General features: G+C 47.1%; 1 protein-coding gene across 1 annotated transcript in view; it reads right to left on the reverse strand.

Moving 5' to 3' along the window:
• Positions 1-19,310, reverse strand: part of CCDC93 (coiled-coil domain containing 93) — a 103,268-nt gene extending 83,958 nt beyond the window's left edge. The window contains exons 1-4 of the mRNA XM_023724685.1: positions 19,171-19,310; positions 9,952-10,065; positions 7,880-7,974; positions 3,369-3,480 (exon numbers count right to left, since the gene is read on the reverse strand). Of these exons, the coding sequence (XP_023580453.1) occupies positions 3,369-3,480; positions 7,880-7,974; positions 9,952-10,065; positions 19,171-19,212 (363 nt within the window). The 5' untranslated portion in view covers positions 19,213-19,310. The remainder of the gene's footprint in view (positions 1-3,368; positions 3,481-7,879; positions 7,975-9,951; positions 10,066-19,170) is intronic.
• Positions 19,311-20,675: the final 1,365 nt, after the last annotated feature.

Consider the following 20,675-nt stretch of genomic DNA (forward strand, 5'->3'; position numbering starts at 1 on the left):
AGGAGGCCTGTCCTCAGGGGGCCGAGAGGAGCCTGTCCTGAGAGGGCTGGGAGGAGGCCTGTCCTCAGGGGACCGAGAGGAGCCTGTCCTCAGGGGGCCGAGACGAGCCTGTCCTGAGGGGGCCGACAGGAGACTGTGCCGAGGGGGCCGAGAGGAGCCTGTCCCGAGGGGGCCGAGAGGAGGCCTGTCCCGAGGGGGCCGAGAGGAGCCTGTCCCGAGGGGGCCGAGAGGAAGCCTGTCCCGAGGGGGCCGAGAGAAGCCTGTCCCGAGGTGGCCGAGAGGAGCCTGTCCTCAGGAGGCAGAGAGAAGCCTGTCCTCAGGGGGCCGAGAGGAGCCTACGCTGAGGGGGCCGAGAGGAGCCTACGCTGAGGGGGCCGAGAGGAGCCTGTTCTGAGGGGGCCGAGAGGAGCCTGTCCTGAGGGGGGCGACAGGAGCCTGTCCTGAGGGGGCCGAGAGGAGCCTGTCCTGAGGGGGCCGAGAGGAGCCTGTCCTTGAGAGGGCTGAGAGGAGACCTGCACAGTTGAGAGGAAGCATGCACGGCTAAGAGAAGGGTCTGCTTGCTTGCGTGGCCAAAAGGAGCTGAGAGCTGTCCCGCAATGAAGAAAGAAGGGATGTGCTCTCCACTTTGGGGGAGCCTTCCAGACTTTGCCTACATGATTCCTGATCCTGAGTTGTAGCCTGCTAATCCTGACCCCGAGTTGTACTTGTAACTTCCCTAATAAACCTCATAGTCGTGAGTATTGTCTGTGAGTTCTGCGTGGCCACTGTAACAAACGAATGCACCTAGCAAAGAAGCAGAGTACCATGGGAGGGATGGCTGGTGTCAGAAGTGGTAGGAGATTGCAGAGTGGAAGACTGTCCTCTATCTTAGAGAAGTTAGCTTTGGGCTGATGCTGATCTTGATTCTTTCTCCTCCTCCTGAAGTTGTAGGAGGTCTGACATCCACATGCCATTTTTACAGAAAACAAATAAACAAAGAAAAACCCAAACTCATTGCCACTGAGCTGATTCTGACTCATAGCGACCCTACATGACAGAGGAGAACTGCCCCATAGGGTTTCCAAGGAGCACCTGGTGGACTTGAACTGCCGACCTTTTGGTTAGCAGCCGTAGCTCTGGACTCCTTTATTCTAAGATTGGGGGTTAAATGGATTTGCTTTTAGGAAATGATAGCAAAAGCAAGACAGCAGTTACTTAAAAAAATGCCCTTAACCAGCAAAATAGGTGGCAACCCTACGTCAACCACTCACTCTCTGCTTTAAAATTGTATAGGTCCATGAAATTAAGAAATGGGGTACCTAATAGCCTAGGCTCTCACTCAGCTACATGTCCAGAGAGGAACCTCTCCAGCATTCTACTCACAACGTGGAACATTTGCAGATGCTCAAAATGCCCAGACCGACTGCAGAAGATCACTCTTCCCATGCATCCCTTTCTACCTTCGACTAGAGTTTTCGGTCCCTAAAATTCTTGTGTAGGGTTGAATAAGGTTTAATCCTTAGAGATCCAGGATTTAGGGAAATGGGTAACAGTTTCACAGTATGATGGTGTTAGAGGTTCTAATAATAATCAACACAGGGTCCCTACTTCTCATTTTCACAAAAAAAGGATCAGGCAAAAGTATTATCCCCTGAATCAGAGAGACAGACAGTCTAACAAACATACAAACCAAAGGCTGAGTTAAAGTTTTAGCCTCAGATTTACAAACATCATGACACTTGAGGTCCCTAGGACTAATCGAATGGTTTAGGCTTAAGCCTAGTACAGGGGAAAGCTCCCAACAACAACAATAGAAACAGCTACCTAACACTTATGAAGCACTTACTAAAACGTGCAGTCCTTCCTCTAAGTGCTTTACACACATTAATGCATTTATTTTCATCCCTTCAGGTAGATACTATTATTGCCTCCATTTAACAGATGAGAAGTTAAGTCATTTGCCCAAGGTAACACAGCTAAAAAGTGACACAGTTGAGATTTGAATCTAGGAAGTCTCCAGCATCCATACTCTTAATCCCTACACTACACAATCTTAACACACAAGTCGAAGTCTCTTCTAGCAAGAGCTGCTTATCTTCCCTCTCAGTGGCTGCCTGGATGGTAGGTGGAAAAAGCACAGGGCTTGGAGACTGGGAGTTTAGAATCTCACATCAGCTTCTCCACTCACTAGATCTCTGCCCTTAAGCAAATTATTGACACTTCCTCTGAGACCGACTTTTTGGAATTATAAGAGATGCCTCAAAGAACTCTTTCAGGATCAGATGAAGTAGTTATATGCAAAGTACTGTTCACACAGAGGCAACAAAGGCAAGTCTCTTTACACCTCTTCCTTTCAAGGTGCCTGGAGGGGAAGCTAAGACACAAGAAGAACTGCTCAGAATATAGGGGCCTGTAGAGCAGGAGTCAGAGTCCCGGTGGCGCAGTGGTTAAGAGCTCAGCTGTTAACCAAACGGTCAGCAGTTCAAATCCACTAGCTGTTCCTTGGAAACCCTATGAGGCAGTTCTACTCTGTCCTATAGGGTCGCTATCAGTTGGAATCTACTCGACGGCAACGAGTTTTATTTTTTTTTTGAGCATGAGCCACTTAATCATAGAGCCTTGGGAAACAGCTGGGGCGGAGATTAGTCTCCCATTAGATATTTAGTCATTAGATAAGTACTGAGCATCTACAAAGTACCAGATGTTCTGCTAGGTGCTGGAGATACAACAGTGAATAAGACAGCCACAGTGCCTGACCTCATGAAGCTTACAGTCTGATGGGAGAAACAGATAATCATACAAACTAATGTAAATGGTTACAAACTGCAGTGAGGATTCCTGTGAAAATGTACCCTTATGAGTGGATATAGCAAAAGAACCTATTCTAGATTAGGAGGCTGGGGAAGACTTCCTTGAGAAGGTTCAGTGGAGCTGAGATTTAAAGGGTGAATATAAATTGAGGGGAGGGAAAAACATACCAGCCCAAGGGACCAGCATATGCAAAGGCCCTGTGACAGGAGGAAACATAGCAAAAATGAGGAAATCTGAAAAGAGGTCAGAGGGGTTAGGATAGAAAGAACAAAGAAAAGTAGAAATAAAATGAAGTGGACAGGTCGGAAGGGACCAGAGCACACAGGGCTATCGAATTCTATCTTTACCGAAAAGGCAATGAAAACCCACTGGTGAGAACTTTCAAAGATCATTGTAACAGATAGCAGTGTAAAACCAGGGTATGTGGAGGACTATAACCTTTTGAGGATGACATCAGGAGACACCATCATATTGTGCTGCCACCAAATCCATACATGCCCACACGGCCTGGGAGCCGGACCCATGACAGCAATTCTGATGTTCAGAGGACAAGATACCACACAGAGAGAAGCTCCTACCTGAATAACAGGAAATATGTGAATAAAGTCCATGCCCTGGATCTGGTGGGGCTCCAGCTGGTGTGGGCATTTCATCCTTGGCAGGACTGAGACAATTTTTTCTGAGAGAGCTCTGTTCAGAAACAACAACAAGCAAAGAGTGAGAACACACTAAGTGGCCCTTAACACATCTCTAAAGTCTGGGTGGCCTCCCAGAAGAATCCGGGACTTGTCAACACCAGGCCAGTGCCCAACCATGACTACGTTTCTCCTGGCTGACTACAGAATAAGAAAGATAAGCACAATTTAGACATGTGTATCAGTGTGTATGTATAAGGCCACAAAACCGACTACATCCTCTACTCTAAAATTGTGTTCTTCCTACTTTTTTTTATATTAAAATATTTTGTTTCTTTAAGAAATAATAGTGACATTAGAGGTACCAGTTATTATTTTTCAACATCCTTACATGGCAAAATAAAAAGTTCTCAATGCCCTGAATTCTTTTACATTTCATTTTACTGACCTACTTTTCCCAAAACTCTGGGAACCACTAGGTTAGGCGTTGAAAAAAACACTGTAAACATTACTCAGCTAACAAGTAATTACCATACCCTGAGATAAGTGCCCAGAATATGAAGACAATTAACCCCTAGAGCTCACAGCAGAGCAGAAGAGACAGGCAAAGAAACAACCGCGACCCGCTGACAACCGCCAAGACCAGAGGTCACACCGGCGGAGACAAGCACACTGGAAGGGACACACAATCCTCCTCCAGGAGACCCAGGGCCGCGTGCCCAGAAGAAATTTGGAGTTTTCTACTCTGGGTACAAAAACATTTTTAAAATAACTTGTAGGCTTTAGTTTTGTTTTGTTTTTTTTTCCTGTTTTTAATATAGTCTAAAATCAATCCTAGATTTTGAGGACCAATGTATCCTCACTCTTATTTCCTCAGAGAAGAGAAATTTTACAGTCTGACGGGAGAAACAGATAAATAATCATACAGTCTGCTTTCTCTCCAGTGCCTCACCTCAGTTCTCCTACGAGATGGCTGAGTTTGGGAGAAGGGGGAACCGGGCTCCCTGAAGTCCACAGCATACTTCCAGGTCAAGAGGCAGGCACCCTCCCCAGCTGGGGAGCTTTTTCAGCTCAGTCTGGGACTGGGTGGGCTAGTTTTATAGCAGGAGTGGTGGAGGAACTTGTGTGCAGATCTGTTTCACTGCAGATGTAAGCTTCCGTCTCTCATCAGCTGATATCTGGTCTCCACCTGTCTGACTCCTGTTTCTTGTATCTTTAATTGGATCAGATTCAAGTGGAGAGAAGAGATTTGCTATTTAGTGGGTCTCCTAAGTCCCAGAGCTATGGTACACAGACTGGAAGCCTTGAGAAACAATGGTTAGGAACGGCCTTGAGGGGCCATGTGGAGAAATGAGGGTTTCTGGGTCAGCCACACGGACAATTTAGGTTACACCCCTACTCCAGACTCTTTTTAAACCTTAGCGATTCACAGCAGCTACCTGTGGCCTTGTTTACAAATGCAGGATGATATTCTAATAGATGAAGGCCCTGGTGAACAAGGGGCCGCATAGGTCTTACCAGGAGGCCATGTGGTTTCTGGTGGGTAGGTAACCACAGATGACCTTGAACTACCATACCCTGCACAGCCTGGCAGGGTTATGCAGGAGATTCATCCCGAGCCAACTCCCATGTTGAAGCTGTTGTCCAGGCTCCTGAAACCTATGCCCTAGGGGGCCAAGCTGGAGACACACTCAGTCTTGCCTTAGCTTTTGAATGTTCCAACGTACTTCTCTAGCATTTATCTTGAGAGGTCTCTCATAGCGAGACAGATGAATTCAACAAGTTTTGGGTCTACCAAAAATGTTCCCTGTTGAAACAAATCTGGTCCACCTTTATCTTTCTGGAGTTAAGTAATCCTACCCAGGAGACAGGAGTCCCTGGGTGGTGCAAACAGCTAAGTGCTTAACTAATAGCCAAAACGTTGGCAGTTCAAACCCACCCAAAGGTACCTCAGAAGACAGGCCTGGTGATCTGCTTCCGACAGGTCACAGCCTTAAAACCCACTGGAGCCGTTTGACCCTGCACACAAAGGGCTGCCATGAGTCGGAATCGACTGGACAACAACTAACAGCAACGACGCAGGAGACAGACACCCTTCAGACTGACGTCTCACTCGGGCCTGGAAGAGCTACTACCATCTGAGCTGTCTTTCTCTTAGTCGGGCTCATCCCCTTAGCCTTACTGGGGGCAAAACAAAAGCTAAACAGCCCCCAAAGGATGGTCCCCTGTGAATACTCTAAGAATCAGTGTTCAGCACCTGAAAAGTAGCTTCACAAGGTGGGACCAAGGTTAAAACTGCTGAAGGAAACAGTTACACCTCACTCCCACAGATCATAAATCAAACATTAAGTTCAGTTGTGTTCAGAGAAAAAGACTTAAACCCCACGGCACACATTACAGACATGAGAGAACATCCACTTGCAAGGAAGGAAGCATATAAGAACACTTTCTGCCTTTTCCTCCCCGGACAGAAGGGGGTGTGATTTATCCAAAGGGTCTAAGAGGAAGAAGGTTCCTCCCTTCCGAGCAGCCTGTCTTCTAGACACGTGCATCTTCTCTGACCGACACAGCCTGCCCTGGGAAAAGCCTATGGTTGGCCAGCTCTGCCTGCAGCTGGAACAGGAGTGGGGTAGGGAAATATTAGCAAACCCATCTGGCAACGTTTCTGTCTGATAGGCTTATTTTTTTATTTTGACTTTCATCAGACTCCCATGCCTTGTTTCTTAATTTCACTGCCTTGTGACGCCAAGAAAGGGGTGCTTGTTGGCCCTGCTCTGAGTTACACTGTGGTTGAGCAGGAGGAAAGCTCCCTCTAGTGGCTACAGATTTATCAGTCTGCACCCACACCACCACGAGTCCAGCCCCCTGCCTTCAGACAAGACTCTTCTCCCTGGCCACTGCTCAGAGACAACCGACTTGTCCAGTTCATAAAGGCCCAGAGGGAAGGATGTTTGTGTCATCTCAGGGTTTACAGTCCCTACTCATCTCCCAGAAATAACTGGCAAGTCTGGACAGTCTCAGTGGCGTACGGAAGCAGCTGAAGGCACTAACACCGCCGGGGGCGGCCGGGACACAGACAGGCTGGGGGCAGGAGAAGAAAGTAAGCAAGGTTTCCTACAGAAGCCCACCAGCCTCCAGTCGGTGAATGGAGGGTGGATCCTCTCACTTTCTAAAAATCAAGGAAAGTGACAATTGCAGACGTCACCAGGCAGATTTCCTAGCCTAAGATTTGAGCACGACCACTTGTCGTTACCGGTCACTGGTTTCATTCCTTTAGTTTTTAAGGGTCTTCAGTTGAGTTTCCTCCTCCACTGCTATCAGCCTGAAAGAGAAGGAATTAAACCTGGGTCTAAGTCCCAGCTCTATCACCCACTCTGGGACTTTGGCAAGTCACCCCTTCTCTCTGGTCCAATATCCCATCATAAAATGAGAGCCATCTCTGTCCTGCCTATTCAAAGGCTGTTGTGAAGTTTAAATAATAAAATGGATGTGCAAGTGCTCTGAACACAGATGCCTCATAAATGTGTGCTGTTGATGAACTCAGTTATGAGCCTAAAATCTCCTTTACGGACCTCTGAGCATGGGACTCTCTGGTAATGGGGCTTTAGGACTGGTTGGGGGTAGGGGACAGAAACCCATGGAACCCTTAGGAAAGAAGGATCAGGAAGGAGAGCAAGCCCCAGTGGGGCCTGTATAGAAGACGGTCTCCCAGGTTCTCCAGAGGCAAGTGTGCTCCACGGGCAGAGCTTCACCCCTAACTCTGCCTCTGTTCCTACTTTCGCCCTCGGCTTCACCTTTCTGCCGCTACGCAAGCAGTTGTTTTAGAGCTTCACGCGCACATTTACAAACCGTCTTTAACTCTTCTGAACGGGGTTCTTCTTGGAGGAGGGTAATGAGTCAGAAAAATAAAAAAATAAAACAAGTCACAGAATTGTACAGATCTGAGGTTACAAATCCCTCCAATTACAGATGAAGACACTGAGGCCCAGAGAAGGGCGTGGCCTGCCCTCGGTCACACCGCAAAGCTGAGTGTCCTGAGTAGTCTAATGATGTTGCCAAGTCCCTCCAGTAAAATCTTCAGCAGGGGCCCATGCTGCCATCTCCTGATGGCAGAGGAGCAACAGGGAGGAAAAGATTCTCCTTTCCTCCTCAATTCAACTTCCACCCAAATTTGCTGTCTTTGGACAGAGACAAACAGGCACTAGAAACTCTGACCAAGAAAAAGCCCGAGGAATAGCCTGCACCTTCAGTGACTCTTGGATGCTAGCTGTGTGACCCTGGCTGCCTTCAGCTTCAGTTTCATCATCTGTAAAACTGGGATGACACCTATTATCATTAAAATTAAAATAAAATATGGAAAGCATGTAGCACAACTTCTGGCACACAGTGAACACTCGAAAGTTAGCCTCCTTCTCCCCCTTTAGGCCCCTCCATGGCAAACCCCAATAACTTACATTTTTTGACCTATTGTAGAGTTTTCCTGAAAGAGCAAATCAACATCCACGTCAAAGCTGCAAGTGGTGATGCACCAAGTCATTCCACCTACTACCTGCAAGACACAAAGAAAACACCTGTTCCTCCTTTCTGGTTCTGGGCAGGGGAAGAAGTGGAACGTAGGTTAATTACAAATAGTTCTTTCAAACTCAGTAAATGTACAAAATCATGTATCTGTAAAGACAGTGACTGCATGTATCCTTACCTCCTCAACTACAGTTCACCTAAACTACAGCTGTCCAGTAAGACTTTCTGCAGTGACAGAAGTGTTCTATATCCACTCTGTCCGAGGCAGTAGCTACTAGCCACGTGTGGCTTCTGAGCCCTTGAAGTATGGTGATGTGACTGAGAAGCTGACTTCTAACTTAGTGTAATTTTCATTACTTCACACGGCTACCACAGCGGACAGCGCAGACAGAAACTGTCACTTTCTAAAACCCGTGTAGACGTGAGCACTGGTTTATCTGGGATTTCCTCTGCGCCCGCTATGAACGCTGAGGGAAGTGAGGAACGGGACAGGAGGAAGAGCAGCCACAGAAGGGGGGTTAATGGTGTCGGACAGCTCACCGGCTGTTTGGTATCTGAACCTTCAGGAAGAGTAAAAGGTAGGCATTGTTATTTCCTTTTCACAGACGAAGAAAACTCTCAAGGGGCTGAGCATCTTGCCAAAGGTTATACAGCTGGTAAGAAGGGACAGACTATTCCAACTCAGGTCTCGCCGACCCAGGGCCTAACTGTTTTATGGTAATTCATTTTTTTTTTTTTCTCCTTTCCCTCCTCACACACACTAAACACATGATTCCCCAAAGTCTCTAAGTATTGTTATTAAACGGACATGTCACATTTATAGTGAAGGAGACAGAACATTAGAACTCAGCTGAGAAAAGTCTTAACCCAGTTTAGGCAAGTGCCAGATTCCAGAGGAACTGCCAGGCGCGTGTTCCACTGAGTGGGCATGTGGGGGCACAGCTGATTTTGAAGCTCATTACTTTATTTCCGCATGCCTTATTTTTTTCATCTGCTAAGGGAGATGAGAATCCCACTCTACTTATCTCATAGGATTTCTCTGGGATGCAAAGGAGGCTAAGAATCCATTTTGAAACAAAATCCTTTTCAGATGCAGCTTGATATTAGAAAAATCAACAGTGAAATCTTCTGCCTGGCTGAGATTTAAGGCTCACGTGAGGTTCTTAATAAAACACAGATTCCAGGGTCTCAGCCAAGATCTGAGTAACCAAAGTTTCAATGGGTGAGGCCTGCACATCTGTATTACATAACAACCCAGGGCAACTGTTCTGCACAGCCAGGACTGTGACCCACTGGAGCACCCAGCACTTTCTTCCACCAGGAAGCTCTTCCGCCCACTCTGGCTGATTTGGATGCCTCCTATCTAGCTGCACCAGCGCGCTTACCGCACTGTGCTGTTTATTCTATTCCTGCTGGTTTGCTCGTTCCTCCCGTCTGCTCTAGAAACGTAGTGCTCTTTGAGGGCAAGGCCTGTGTCATACCTCTGTGCCCTCAGCACCTATTACAATACCTCGTGTGCAATAACTGTTCAAGGTTCCACGGAATTAAGACTTCTTCCCATTTGACTTCTCCCTCTTTTAAACTCAGGGCACTGACTATCCACAGACTATCTGGCAATTGTTTGTATGCATGCCAACTTGGGATAAAACCAAACCAAACCTGTTGCCATCAATTCCAATTCATAGCTCTTATTAACTCAGGTTTTAGATAAATTTTCTCTCTTCGCCTAAACTGTCAGTTCTTTGAAAGGAAGAACTATGTCTTTTGTTTCTTTGCATTTCCTACAGCTTCGTGCACAGAAAAGGAATCCAGTGCATAGCTACTGATGAATTATCATTTTCTTTTAATAGGAAATGTGAACATTTTCCTAAGGAGTCTGAGTTAGGAAGAAATGGAAGCATGGAGACAGAGAAAGTAAAAACCAATCTCTCCTTTCTTTCCCGACCATGGCTAATCATGCACTCCTAACAGAAATCAGCCTGCTGGTTAGAAGGGCTTCTTCTACCTTGTCAAAAGGTGACAAGCCTTTAATTCGTGCCCTGAAGTACCCCGCTGCAACCAACAGCTCCAGAATTTCAGTCAGCTTGACATTTTGTTCTTCGTCTTCTCGTGTTTCCACCTAAAACAAAACAAAAGTGTAGCTCGTAAAAGCTACCTTGTATAAGGGAACACAGGCAGATCCCCCGATGCCACTATCTCACTGTCCCATGTGGACACAGTGTCGCCTGAGTCACAGAGAACAGGGTCCCAGTTATCAGAGAGCTGGGAGTCACCACAGGTGGGGGGGAGACACACCAGGCAGTACATAGGTATTCATCAGGTGCTGGAGGAATCCAGGGAGCAGGAAGATTGCAGCGTATCACCTCCCTGTTCTCTAGTACTTGTTTCACTTGGCAGGCTTCTCGGCTAGATTATAAGCTCCCTGCAGACAAGCACAAGGTTTTCTTTAAAACTCTGTGCTCATCCTGGTCCCAGATGTTACTGACAAGAGGGGCAAGAACAAAGAGAATTCAATACCTCTCTGTATTTCCGTTCTGACATCAAAGTATAAGGCAGACTTTGAATCTGATATATTAAAGGGTAGTTACTGCCACACACTAGAATTGTCTTCAATAATGAATTCTCCTAATGTATTTAAATTGGGATTTGATTTAAAAAACTGTAATTTATATCCTCCCTTCATCACGTTTACCTACTACTTAAATCTGTTTAAACATCCCAGTGCTTTTCAATCTATTTATTTTTGTTAACTGTACCATTCCTCTCTCCTATTACTGCAGAAAAACCAGAAACTAGAGCATCCTGGTTCAAATTCTCATACCCTTCTCTGACTACTCTCTTATTCAATGATACCTGTTAAATCTTTCTTTATTATCACACGGTAAAGGGTTAGCTCAGCAAGTGTGGGGTTGCCCAAACCCTGTACATTCTAAAGGTCTTCAAGACTGGCCCTTGGCAGGCTCCTGGGAGATAACTTTGAGCCCCTGGAATACTCTCCCTGCTAAGAATGTCTCTGTACACCTGAGACCTTGGGCCCTGCCATACACTTTACGCTAACAATGTGATTTTTGGTAGATGCCTGTTTTGTTTGCCTAGGGACTTCGGGTACACTGTAGCAGTTTGGCCCCTAGTAGGGGTGGGGGCCTGAGCAGCTAAGGTCAGTCATGAAAGCACTGCATGTCTCTCACTGACCCCCAGTGAAAATCCTGGACACTCAGGCTTGAGTGAGCTTCCTTGGTTGACAGCACTCGGCACACACTGTCACACACCACTGCTGGGAGAATGAAGTGCTGTCCATTCGACACCACTGGGAGAGGACAGTAAGAGGCTTGTGCCTGGTCTCTCCTGGACTTTGTTCTGTGTGCTCTGTCCTTTGCTGATTTTAATCTGTACTTTGTTGTTGTTGTTGTAATTAACTATAACCGTGAGTATAACAGCTTTTCTGAGTTCTGAGAGTCTTTCTAGACAATCACTGAATGTGAGGAGGGTCTTGGGTACCCCCGACACCACTATGCATCTCACATTTACCTTCCCTTACCTTTAATTCATGCTTCATGCCAGGATTATTGCAAGTGCCTCTCAATCCTTCTTACCCTGTTAACCTGTCTTGCTCGCTGCTTCCTAAATCACAGCTTTCATTTTATCATTCTTTAGCTCATCCTGAGCGATCACTTCAATGCATCCATACTGTCTATAAGACAAATTCCAAATTTCCTGGTCTGACATTCAGTTCTTTGGCCCCAACCTGTCTTTTCAGCTTCATCCTTTATCTTCCCCTCAAAACAATTCACACTTGGCTCTGGCCAAAGTAGGCAGGCAGTGCCTACTCCCATTTCCTCACTGTCCACACCAGTCCCTTCTCCTGCTTTTCTCTAACCTTCCAGAAACCACCTTCAAACTTTAGCTCCTATGCAATGCCACCCTTGACAAATCAGCCTGAAATGGAAATTCCTCTGCATTTTTTAAAATTTGTTAATTTTTTTTATTGTACTTTAGATGAAGGTTTACAGAATAGCTTCTCATTAAACAGTACACATATTGTTTTATGACCCTGGTTAACAACCCCAAGACATGTCAACACTCCCTTCTCGACCTTGGCCACAGAGCTAAAAGGGTGTCCAGGGGCCATACTCTCGGGGTTTCTCCAGTCTCCTTTAGGCCAGTAAATCTGGTCTTTTTTTTGTAAGTTAGGATCTTGTTCTACATCCTTTTCCAGCTCTGTCCAGGACCCTCTATTGTGATCCCAGTCAGAGCAGTCAGTGGTGGTAGCCAGGCACCATCTAGCTGTACTGGACTCAGTCTGGTGGAGGCCATGGGCAGCTGTGGTCTATTACTTCATTTGGACTAATCTTTTCCTTGTATCTTGTTCTCTTCATTCTCCCTTGCTCCCGAAGGGTTGAGACCAGTGGAGTATCTTAGATGGCTGTTCACAGACTTTTAAGACCCCAGACACTACTCACCAAGGTAGAATGTAGAACATTGTCTTTATAAACTATGTTATGCCAATTGAGCTAAATGTTCCCTGAGACCATGGTCCCCATAGCCCTCCGCCCAGCAAATCAGTCCCTCAGGGAGTTTGGAAGTGCCTATGGAGCTTCCTTGACCTTTCCTTGTACAAGTTGTACTGGCTTCCCCAGTACTGGGTACTGTCTTACCATTCACCCAAGTTACCACGTATCTACTGTCTATTTAGTTCCCCCCATCCCTTGTAACCAAAAAAGATTGTTTCTTTTTGTGTGTAAACTTTTACATGAGTTTTTACAGTAGAGATCTCGCAATATTTGTCCTTATGTGACTGACTTATTTCACTCAGCATAATGTCCTCCAGTTTCATCCATGTTATGAGATGCTTCACAGATTCATCATTGTTCTTTTTCTTTGCATAATACTCCTTTGTGTGTATACACCATAGTCTGTTTATCCATTCATCTGTTGATGGGCATCTAGGTTGTTTCCATCTTTTTGCTATTGTGAACTGTGCTGCAGTGAATATAGGTGTGCATATGTCTATTCGTGTGACGGCTCTTATTTCTCTAGGATATATTCCTAGGAATGGGATTGCATTTTGCAGTGCTTTTTTTTGTGGTGCTGATGTTTTCTTTGTTCCTATTACTCTCCTGTGCTGAGTTCCTTTTGTTTGTGGATTTTTTTTTTCATTTGTTTTTGTAGGTTTTGTTTTTACTGAGACTTTATGTTTTTCTTCTTTACTTTGATGTGTAGGTTTGTTAACTTTCTTTGTGGTTACCTTGAAATTTACCCTTCTCTTCCTAGATTTGAACCAGTCTATTATTACTTAGTATCGCCTTGCCCTCCTCTCCATTAACAAGTTCTATATCTACACCATTTATTCCCTCTTTCGTTGTTCTGATGCTGTTGTCATTTACAGATTAACCTCTCTGGTTCCCTGATGCAATTCTTTTGGTTTTGGATAGTCCTTAAGAGTTCATTTCCTAGGTTGGTAGCTGGATAGTACAATCCTGTGTCCTATATTCAGCCTGTGGTCTGATGTTTTTTCTCAGATCGAAGGACTCCCTTTAATAAGTCTTGTAAGTTTGGTTTGGTTTTTACATAGTCCCTTAATTTCTGTTTATCTGGAAATAACCTAATTTCACCATCATATTTGAACGAGAGTTTTGCAGGATCTATTATTCTTGGCTGGTAATTTTTTTCTTTCAAGGTTTTATATATGTCATCCCATTGCCTTCTTGCCTGCGTGGTTTCTGCCAAATAATCCGAGCTTAGTCTTATTGTTTCTCCTCTGCAAATGACTTTTTGTTTTTCTTGAGCTGCTCTCAGGATTCTTTGTTTGTCTTTGGTTTTAGTGAATGTGATTATGATATGCCTTGGTGATTTTCTTTTGGGCTCTATCCTATATGGGGTGTTGAGGTTTTTGGATGGTGAGCTTTTCATCTTTCATGATATTGGGGAAGTTTTCTGCCAGCAATTCTTCAATGATCCTTTCTGTGTTTTCTGCTTTCTGCCCATTCTGGTACTCCGATCACTCGCAGATTTCTGTTTTTGATTGTATCCCACATAATTCTCAGAGTTTCTTCATTTTTCTTCGTTCTTTTTTCTGATTTTTCCTCAGAGTTGTATCCGAGTGTTTGTCTTCAATTTCACTGATCCTGTCTTCCATCATTTCAAACCTACTCCTCAGCCCTTCTATGACACTGTCCATTTCTGAAATCTTATTATCTTTTGGACTTCTGTTGTTTTTGCATGATTTCTAGTTGTGAATTTATTTTAGCATTTTGTCCCTGTATTATTTTCCTGAATTCTTCCATTTGTGTCTGTATTTTCCATGAATTTGTCTGCCTTTTCCATGAATCTGTCTATTTTTTCCTTATTTTTGTCTGCTTTTTGCTTCAACTCTTGGATAATTCTGAATATTAGAGATTTGAATTCCCTATAAGCTAGGTCTAGTGCCTTTTCTTCTACTGGAAGGTCATCTGATGTTTTATTTTGGGTGTCTACTGGAACCATCCTGTCCTGTTTTTGTAAATGTTTTGATATTGTCTGCTATCTTTGGGGCATTCAGTGATTATTTTCCTCATTTATTGATTGTAGATTTGTTTGTTTCATCCTGCTTTTTTGTTTTATTTGGTTCTGTCTGAGCAGGCAGGCTGTGCACTCTTTGTTGTTTGCTCATCTGTGGGCACAATACTTTTCATCTCCTTCTCCAATGGACGGGGTCAGTCACTCAGGTATGGTACAGCAGGGCAGGTCCAGGTGAAGCGGAGTTGCTGGGATGGGCTGTTTGTGGCACGTACCAGGGCTGACACTGCAGACCGGGAATCAGTGCAGGGCAGGTTCCAGTAGGCTGCGCCTGTGCTGTTTGGAAGTGTGATGCTCAGCACACGGTGCAGGTAGGCAGGAAAGAGGGGGTAGATTGTGATGTGTGGGGCTAAGATGGGTATGGGAAAGATGAGAGTGAGGAGAGAGGAACCGGAGCCAATAACATACACGTAAACAAAAAAGAGTGCTAAGGGAGCTTGCTATCGGAGTGGAGAGATGAGAGACTGAGAAATGGAAAAAACAAAAATGAAAAAAAAAAAAAAACAGTAAAAGAAAAAAAATGAATAAATCGAGAAACTGGAAATGGGACCAAAGAGGAATAAGAGAGAAGAAAACAAAACAAAGAAACAAATAAAAAAAAAAGAAGAAGAAAGAAAATGCCCCCAGTGATGTCCCTGTGCGTCTGCGCAGAGTAAGGGAGTAGATTCCAAGCTGCGCAGTACTGCCCGGCCAGAAGTGGCTCCCAAGCCAAGAAAAGAAAAAGAAAACAAACAAACTAATCAAAACAGAGCAAACGAAAAACAAAAAAGCCCCAGGGGTCCCACCAGCATGGCGGCACAGGCTGGGAAGCAGTTTCATAGTCCAGCGGTGTTTTGCAGCCTTTCAGGAAGAAGCAAAGATGGTATGCAGAGCCAGGTATTTGAGAGAAAGAAGAGAAAGAGACTGTGGCTGCAGGAAGCAGAGGCGGCTAAGTAACAGTGAAGAAGGGTGGAGGGTGGGAAAGCCTTATCGCTGGTTACTGGTTGTTCTGTCTCCTGCTGGAAGCTCCATGAAGCTGCTTTCTCATACCCCATGTTTGCTAATCTCTGATAGGAGTCCAAGATGGCGGATCCACGCTGCAGTAGCTGATAGGAGACCTCTGCATGTATCTCTCCTTGCTCTCTGTTCTCTTATTCCATTGGGTGCTTGGCTGAGTGCTTTATCTCTTCATTTGATGCTTAGGGTTTCAGGATTGATGTGTGACTCTGTTTGACAGTTTTTCTGATCTTTGCTGGGAAGGGACGGCGTGGTGCTTCTGACTATAGCACCATGTTGCCCAGAAGTCTAAATTTATTTATAGTCCTTATCACTCACACAGTTAAGTATCAGCCTCTTTTGAGTGACATGGCTGGTATGCCATATAAGGCTGTCTTTCCAACTGAACTACAGGCTGGTTCAGGAGAGGAGCCCTATACTATACACCCCATTTACTCCTCTGCACCTAAACAGCATTAGGCCAAGGGAAACACTTGTATTGTAATCATGTACTCAACTCATTTCATACAGTACCTAAGCCAGCCATGGAATAACTGTTTTCACAGTCATGGCACTGACAATGGAAAGTGACGTTTATTTTGAGGTACAAACTGTGAAGAGAGGGAGCATACATATATTAATACATAGTAGAACACGGAATTATTACAGTGACTGATAATCCCTTCAGATGGAGAGGGGGGGATGAGAGCCTTAAGCAATTGCTGCTTTTATTTCTCTCTCTCTCTCTCTCATATGACCCTGTTCTAGCCTATCAAAGATTCTGAAGGTTTGCAACCACTTGTTCCCAGTGGACATGCAGAAATAAAGAAAGTAACACTGATTATTCACACTTTGTCTTCTGCAAAAGATCTGAGATGGTTGAGAAACCTTTATAAGTGAAGCAACTTAAGCAAAAGAAAGAACAGTTATGATTCACAAAGATAATGTAAAAGAGGAAAATGGTACGATATGATTATTTTCTTAAAACTTTTGGGACAGAAAACAAGAAGTCTACATTTGTTCCGTCATGATTTACCATGAAAACGTTTCCAAAAGGGAGTGGCTGACAACGTCATGGAAGCATCATCCCTGTCCTCAGCTCGTATCTAGTGAGCACCCACTGTCTACCCATAGTGGGGCACTGCGCATGCTTCTTGTTCACTTGCCCCCTGAATGGGGAAGTTTACTTTTGCAATATAATCTGTGAAACAACTTTCTGGCATATGACACTGAATGGAGAACATTAATAAGGTTCCAAATTCACTTCACAGATGAACACTGAAACAAAATGGAAAAGGAGCACTGGCTAACACACAGGGAATGAAAGAATGACTCCTCTTGAAGCCATAAAAAGCCACTAGACTAGTTAATACAGATTGTTAAAACTAAAATTCTGATAAAGACAAATGACTGTGAGCTCTTAAACCAGGCACAGTAAATTCTCAATTGCCCTCTACTATAGTTCATGTAAGCTGAAAGGCAAGGCCTGGTCTAGCTTTCTTTCCATCCTTCACATACTCACAGTAAAGGGTTAAAGAAATTGAATGTAATGAATTAACTGGACTAATGACAGCTTAATGACACAGATCATCCATATTCATACGTACTGGTCTTTGAACTAAAAAATAATAATTTAATTATAGTCATCTTGAATGTATCCTAATTGCCAGGAGCTGTCTTAGGCTCTCGGAAAACAGTGGGAAATCAAAAGCAGCGTCCTGACAGTCAGTGAAAGGTTAAGTAAGGGGCAGGGCAGGAACAGACTGCTTTTCATTTTAGAAAGACTCCAGCTGGTAGCCCTGTGGAAAGCTGGACTGCAGGGATTTCAGGTAGAACCTGGGAGACCAGACAGGAGTCTAAGGCAAAAGGTCAGGCAAAAGCTTGATGACGGCTTAAAACAAGAACTTCAAATATTCGTTTAGATCCTATTCTTCATAATCCTAGATCCCATCAAGACAAGGTGCATGTAAGGTATTACCTAACGCGGGTGTTTTGACAACAGCACATTTGTTAGGTTTTCTTAACAGCAAAACGGACTTGCATTCTGCTATCACACACCAACAGACAGGCCTATCCTTCCATCACTGCATCACCACTTCTGCACACAAAACATGGTGATCCCTCAATTAGTATTTATGGGATGAATGGAGTCCCTGGGTGATGCTGTTTGAGTCCACACAGATGCACCTTGAAAGAAAGGCCTGGCGACTGACTTCAGACAAATCAGCCATTGAAAACCTTACGGAGCACAGTTCTACTCTGACACAAACGGGGTCACCATGAGTTGGATCCACTCAACAGGAAGTGGTTGGTTTTATGAATGACCTGAAGATTTGGGAAGAGCACAGAGAGGCACGTCCAGCCACAATCAGGTAAGTGTGAAAGGACTACCTTTCACCATGTCAAGTAATCAGGCCCCCACACACCCCCACCCCCTGACCAAACGCCTGCTTCAGAACCTTTGGAGGAGAGTGGAGGTGTAGCCTTGAATTCCGTTTCTCTCAAGAATCTAGTAAAATAGGCTTCTGAACAAATTAATTGAAAGGGAAGACAGATGCAACCCGTCTACGTAGTGATATCTGCAGCCAAAAGGAAAAGCACTTTGCACTTTCCTCTATCCCAACCAAGGCGGAAATCCGGACACCACTGATTATCACGTCCCCTGGACGGAGAGAATAGTTAATAACAAACCCTTCTGGAGAAGCCCCACTATCAGAAGCAGCCATGTTTCCACCTGGCCTTCAGTTCCCGGGCGCAGAGCGCATCTCTAACCCTAAGCCAGCCGGACGCAAACCCGGCGCGCTCACAGTTCCCAAACTTCCTCAGATCGCCCGGATCCGGGTGGGGGTAAATGCACCGTGCACTCCCTCCCGACAAGAAGGCGGTGGGGCTGGCCCTGGGACCCCACGGGCTCGAGAGGCGGAGGCGCCAAGCCACAAGGTCACCGCCCCCTGCAGAACCCGAGCCCAGACGTCCCAGCGCGCGCGTCTCGTGACTCCTCGGCCCTCCGGACGAGCCCCGCGGCCCCGGGGGTTGAGGGGGGAAGACTTCCACGGAGAGGCGGGAGCCCCGAGCCCCGCGGCCCCGGGGGTTGAGGGGGGAAGACCTCCACGGAGAGGCGGGAGCCCCGAGCCCCGCGGCCCCGGGGGTTGAGGGGGGAAGACCTCCACGGAGAGGCGGGAGCCCCGAGCCCCGCGGCCCCGGGGGTTGAGGGGGGAAGACCTCCACGGAGAGGCGGGAGCCCCGAGCCCCGCGGCCCCGGGGGTTGAGGGGGGAAGACCTCCACGGAGAGGCGGGAGCCCCGAGCCCCGCGGCCCCGGGGGTTGAGGGGGGAAGACCTCCACGGAGAGGCGGGAGCCCCGAGCCCCGCGGCGCCGAGTGGGGGGAAGACTTCCCCGGAGAGCTGAGGTGGGAGCCCCGAGCCCCGCGGCGCCGAGTCGGGGGATGACTTCCCCGGAGAGCTGAGGTGGGAGCCCCGAGCCACCTCCGACCCAGGAGACCGGGAGCGGCTGGAGTGTGTCCCCACCCACCCGTTGCTTCCTCACCCGAACGGGGAGACCGGCTCTCGCCGCCACGAACACACCTGAGGAAGGGGGCGGGGCTCCCCGAAACGCAGCCCGGGGCTCCCTCCTGCCCGCCGCCGCGGGACTCGGCCCTCTCCCAAGAAATTTGACTCGTCGTGGGGGGGGCTTACCTCCGGGAGACCCTGGCCCTCTGGCCCCTTGGGGAACCCCATGATCCAGCTAGGCTGGCGGGCGGCGGGACCGAGGCCCGCGGAGGGACCGAAGGAAGCTGTCCCCGGCCGCGGAGCTGCTACCGGGGTGAAGTGCAAAGCGCCAACTTCCTCCGCCGCCGCGGGCCCGGAGCACCGCGACCGGTAGAGCATGCGCGCTGGGGCGCTGGCGGCGCTGCGCGAACGCGCCTGCGCGAGGGCGCTCGGGGCAAGGCTGGGCCCGGGTCGGAGTTGCGGAGCGCTTGTCCCCGAGCCTGCGAGAAGCGAGGTTCCGCTGGAACTTCGCGCCTGGGCTGCCCGAGACGCCTCACGAAAGGGCATACTTCCTGCGGCTTGGGAAGAATTGGCATTCCGGCCCCTGCGCCTCTCCGCCCCCGCTCCGGCCTTCCTCCCAGGGCCAGGAGCCGTCAGATGCCCCGGTAGGTTAGGTCCGCTCGGCGAGGCGGACTGTTGGGGCAGAGAAGAGCTTGGGGAGGCCAGACCCGGGCCGCTTCTAGCTCGGAGTCGGGGTGTCCCTGACGGACGAGCATTTGGGCAGACTCCTCGATGCAGGGGCCAGCGAGCAGAGCCCCAGAGAAGGGATTCTTTAACGCCCGCTGTCCTCCCCGTGCCCGAGCCAGTGGCCGCTTGTCCCGGCCTCGTCTCGTTTGGGATAATGTCCCCCCACCCCAGGTGTCTGGGTCTCCTGGGGAGACGACACCTCCGAGAGGGCGGCCTTCTGTGCTTCCGCCATCTTGGCTGCCGCATCCCTCGTAACTGGAACCGGGACATCTCTCGGCCGTCCCAGAGGACGACCGCTCTGAGAGGCTGTCTCCCCAGCCCCAGGCCCCGTAGTGGCTTCTCCTGCCCTTTCTTTTTAAGAGATGAAGAAAGAGGTGACTTCTGAGAGAACCTGAGCTATGGAACAGACCCTTTCCTCTGTGACGGGGGCGCGGGAGGGAGGGTTGTGAGGGAGTCCCAGCTAGGAGCCCTTTGGCATCAGAGGATTTGTGCTGTTTTTCCCTTCTCTGCATCTCAAATGTCTCAAAAAGTAGACACTCAGTAAATGTCCTTGAAGAAATTATTTGTACCTTTTCCTCCTGGAGTTTATTCTGACAGAGCACATGTTTGTCTGGAACCAGAGCACGTAAATGCCATTTCCTTTTTCTTTTCTTTTAATTTGATTTATTTTGTTGTTGCTGTTGAGAATACACAGAGCGAAACGTACACCAATCCAGCATTTCTACGTCTACAATTCAGTGACGTTGGTTACATTCTTCAAGATGTGCAACCATCCTCACCCTTCTTTTTTGAGCTGTTCCTCTCCCATTAACATAAACTCACTGCCTTCTAAGGTTCCTGTCTAATCGTTCAAGTTGCTGTTGTCAATTTGATCCCATATAGACAGTTCTTCAAAGAATATAATGCTCAGGGCAGACATTTTTTATTAGTTAAGCTAAACTATTGTTTGTTTTTAAAAGACTTAA

The sequence above is a fragment of the Trichechus manatus genome, unplaced genomic scaffold (assembly GCF_000243295.1).
Source record: "Trichechus manatus latirostris isolate Lorelei unplaced genomic scaffold, TriManLat1.0 scaffold00255, whole genome shotgun sequence".
In the NCBI taxonomy this organism is placed as follows: domain Eukaryota; kingdom Metazoa; phylum Chordata; class Mammalia; order Sirenia; family Trichechidae; genus Trichechus; species Trichechus manatus.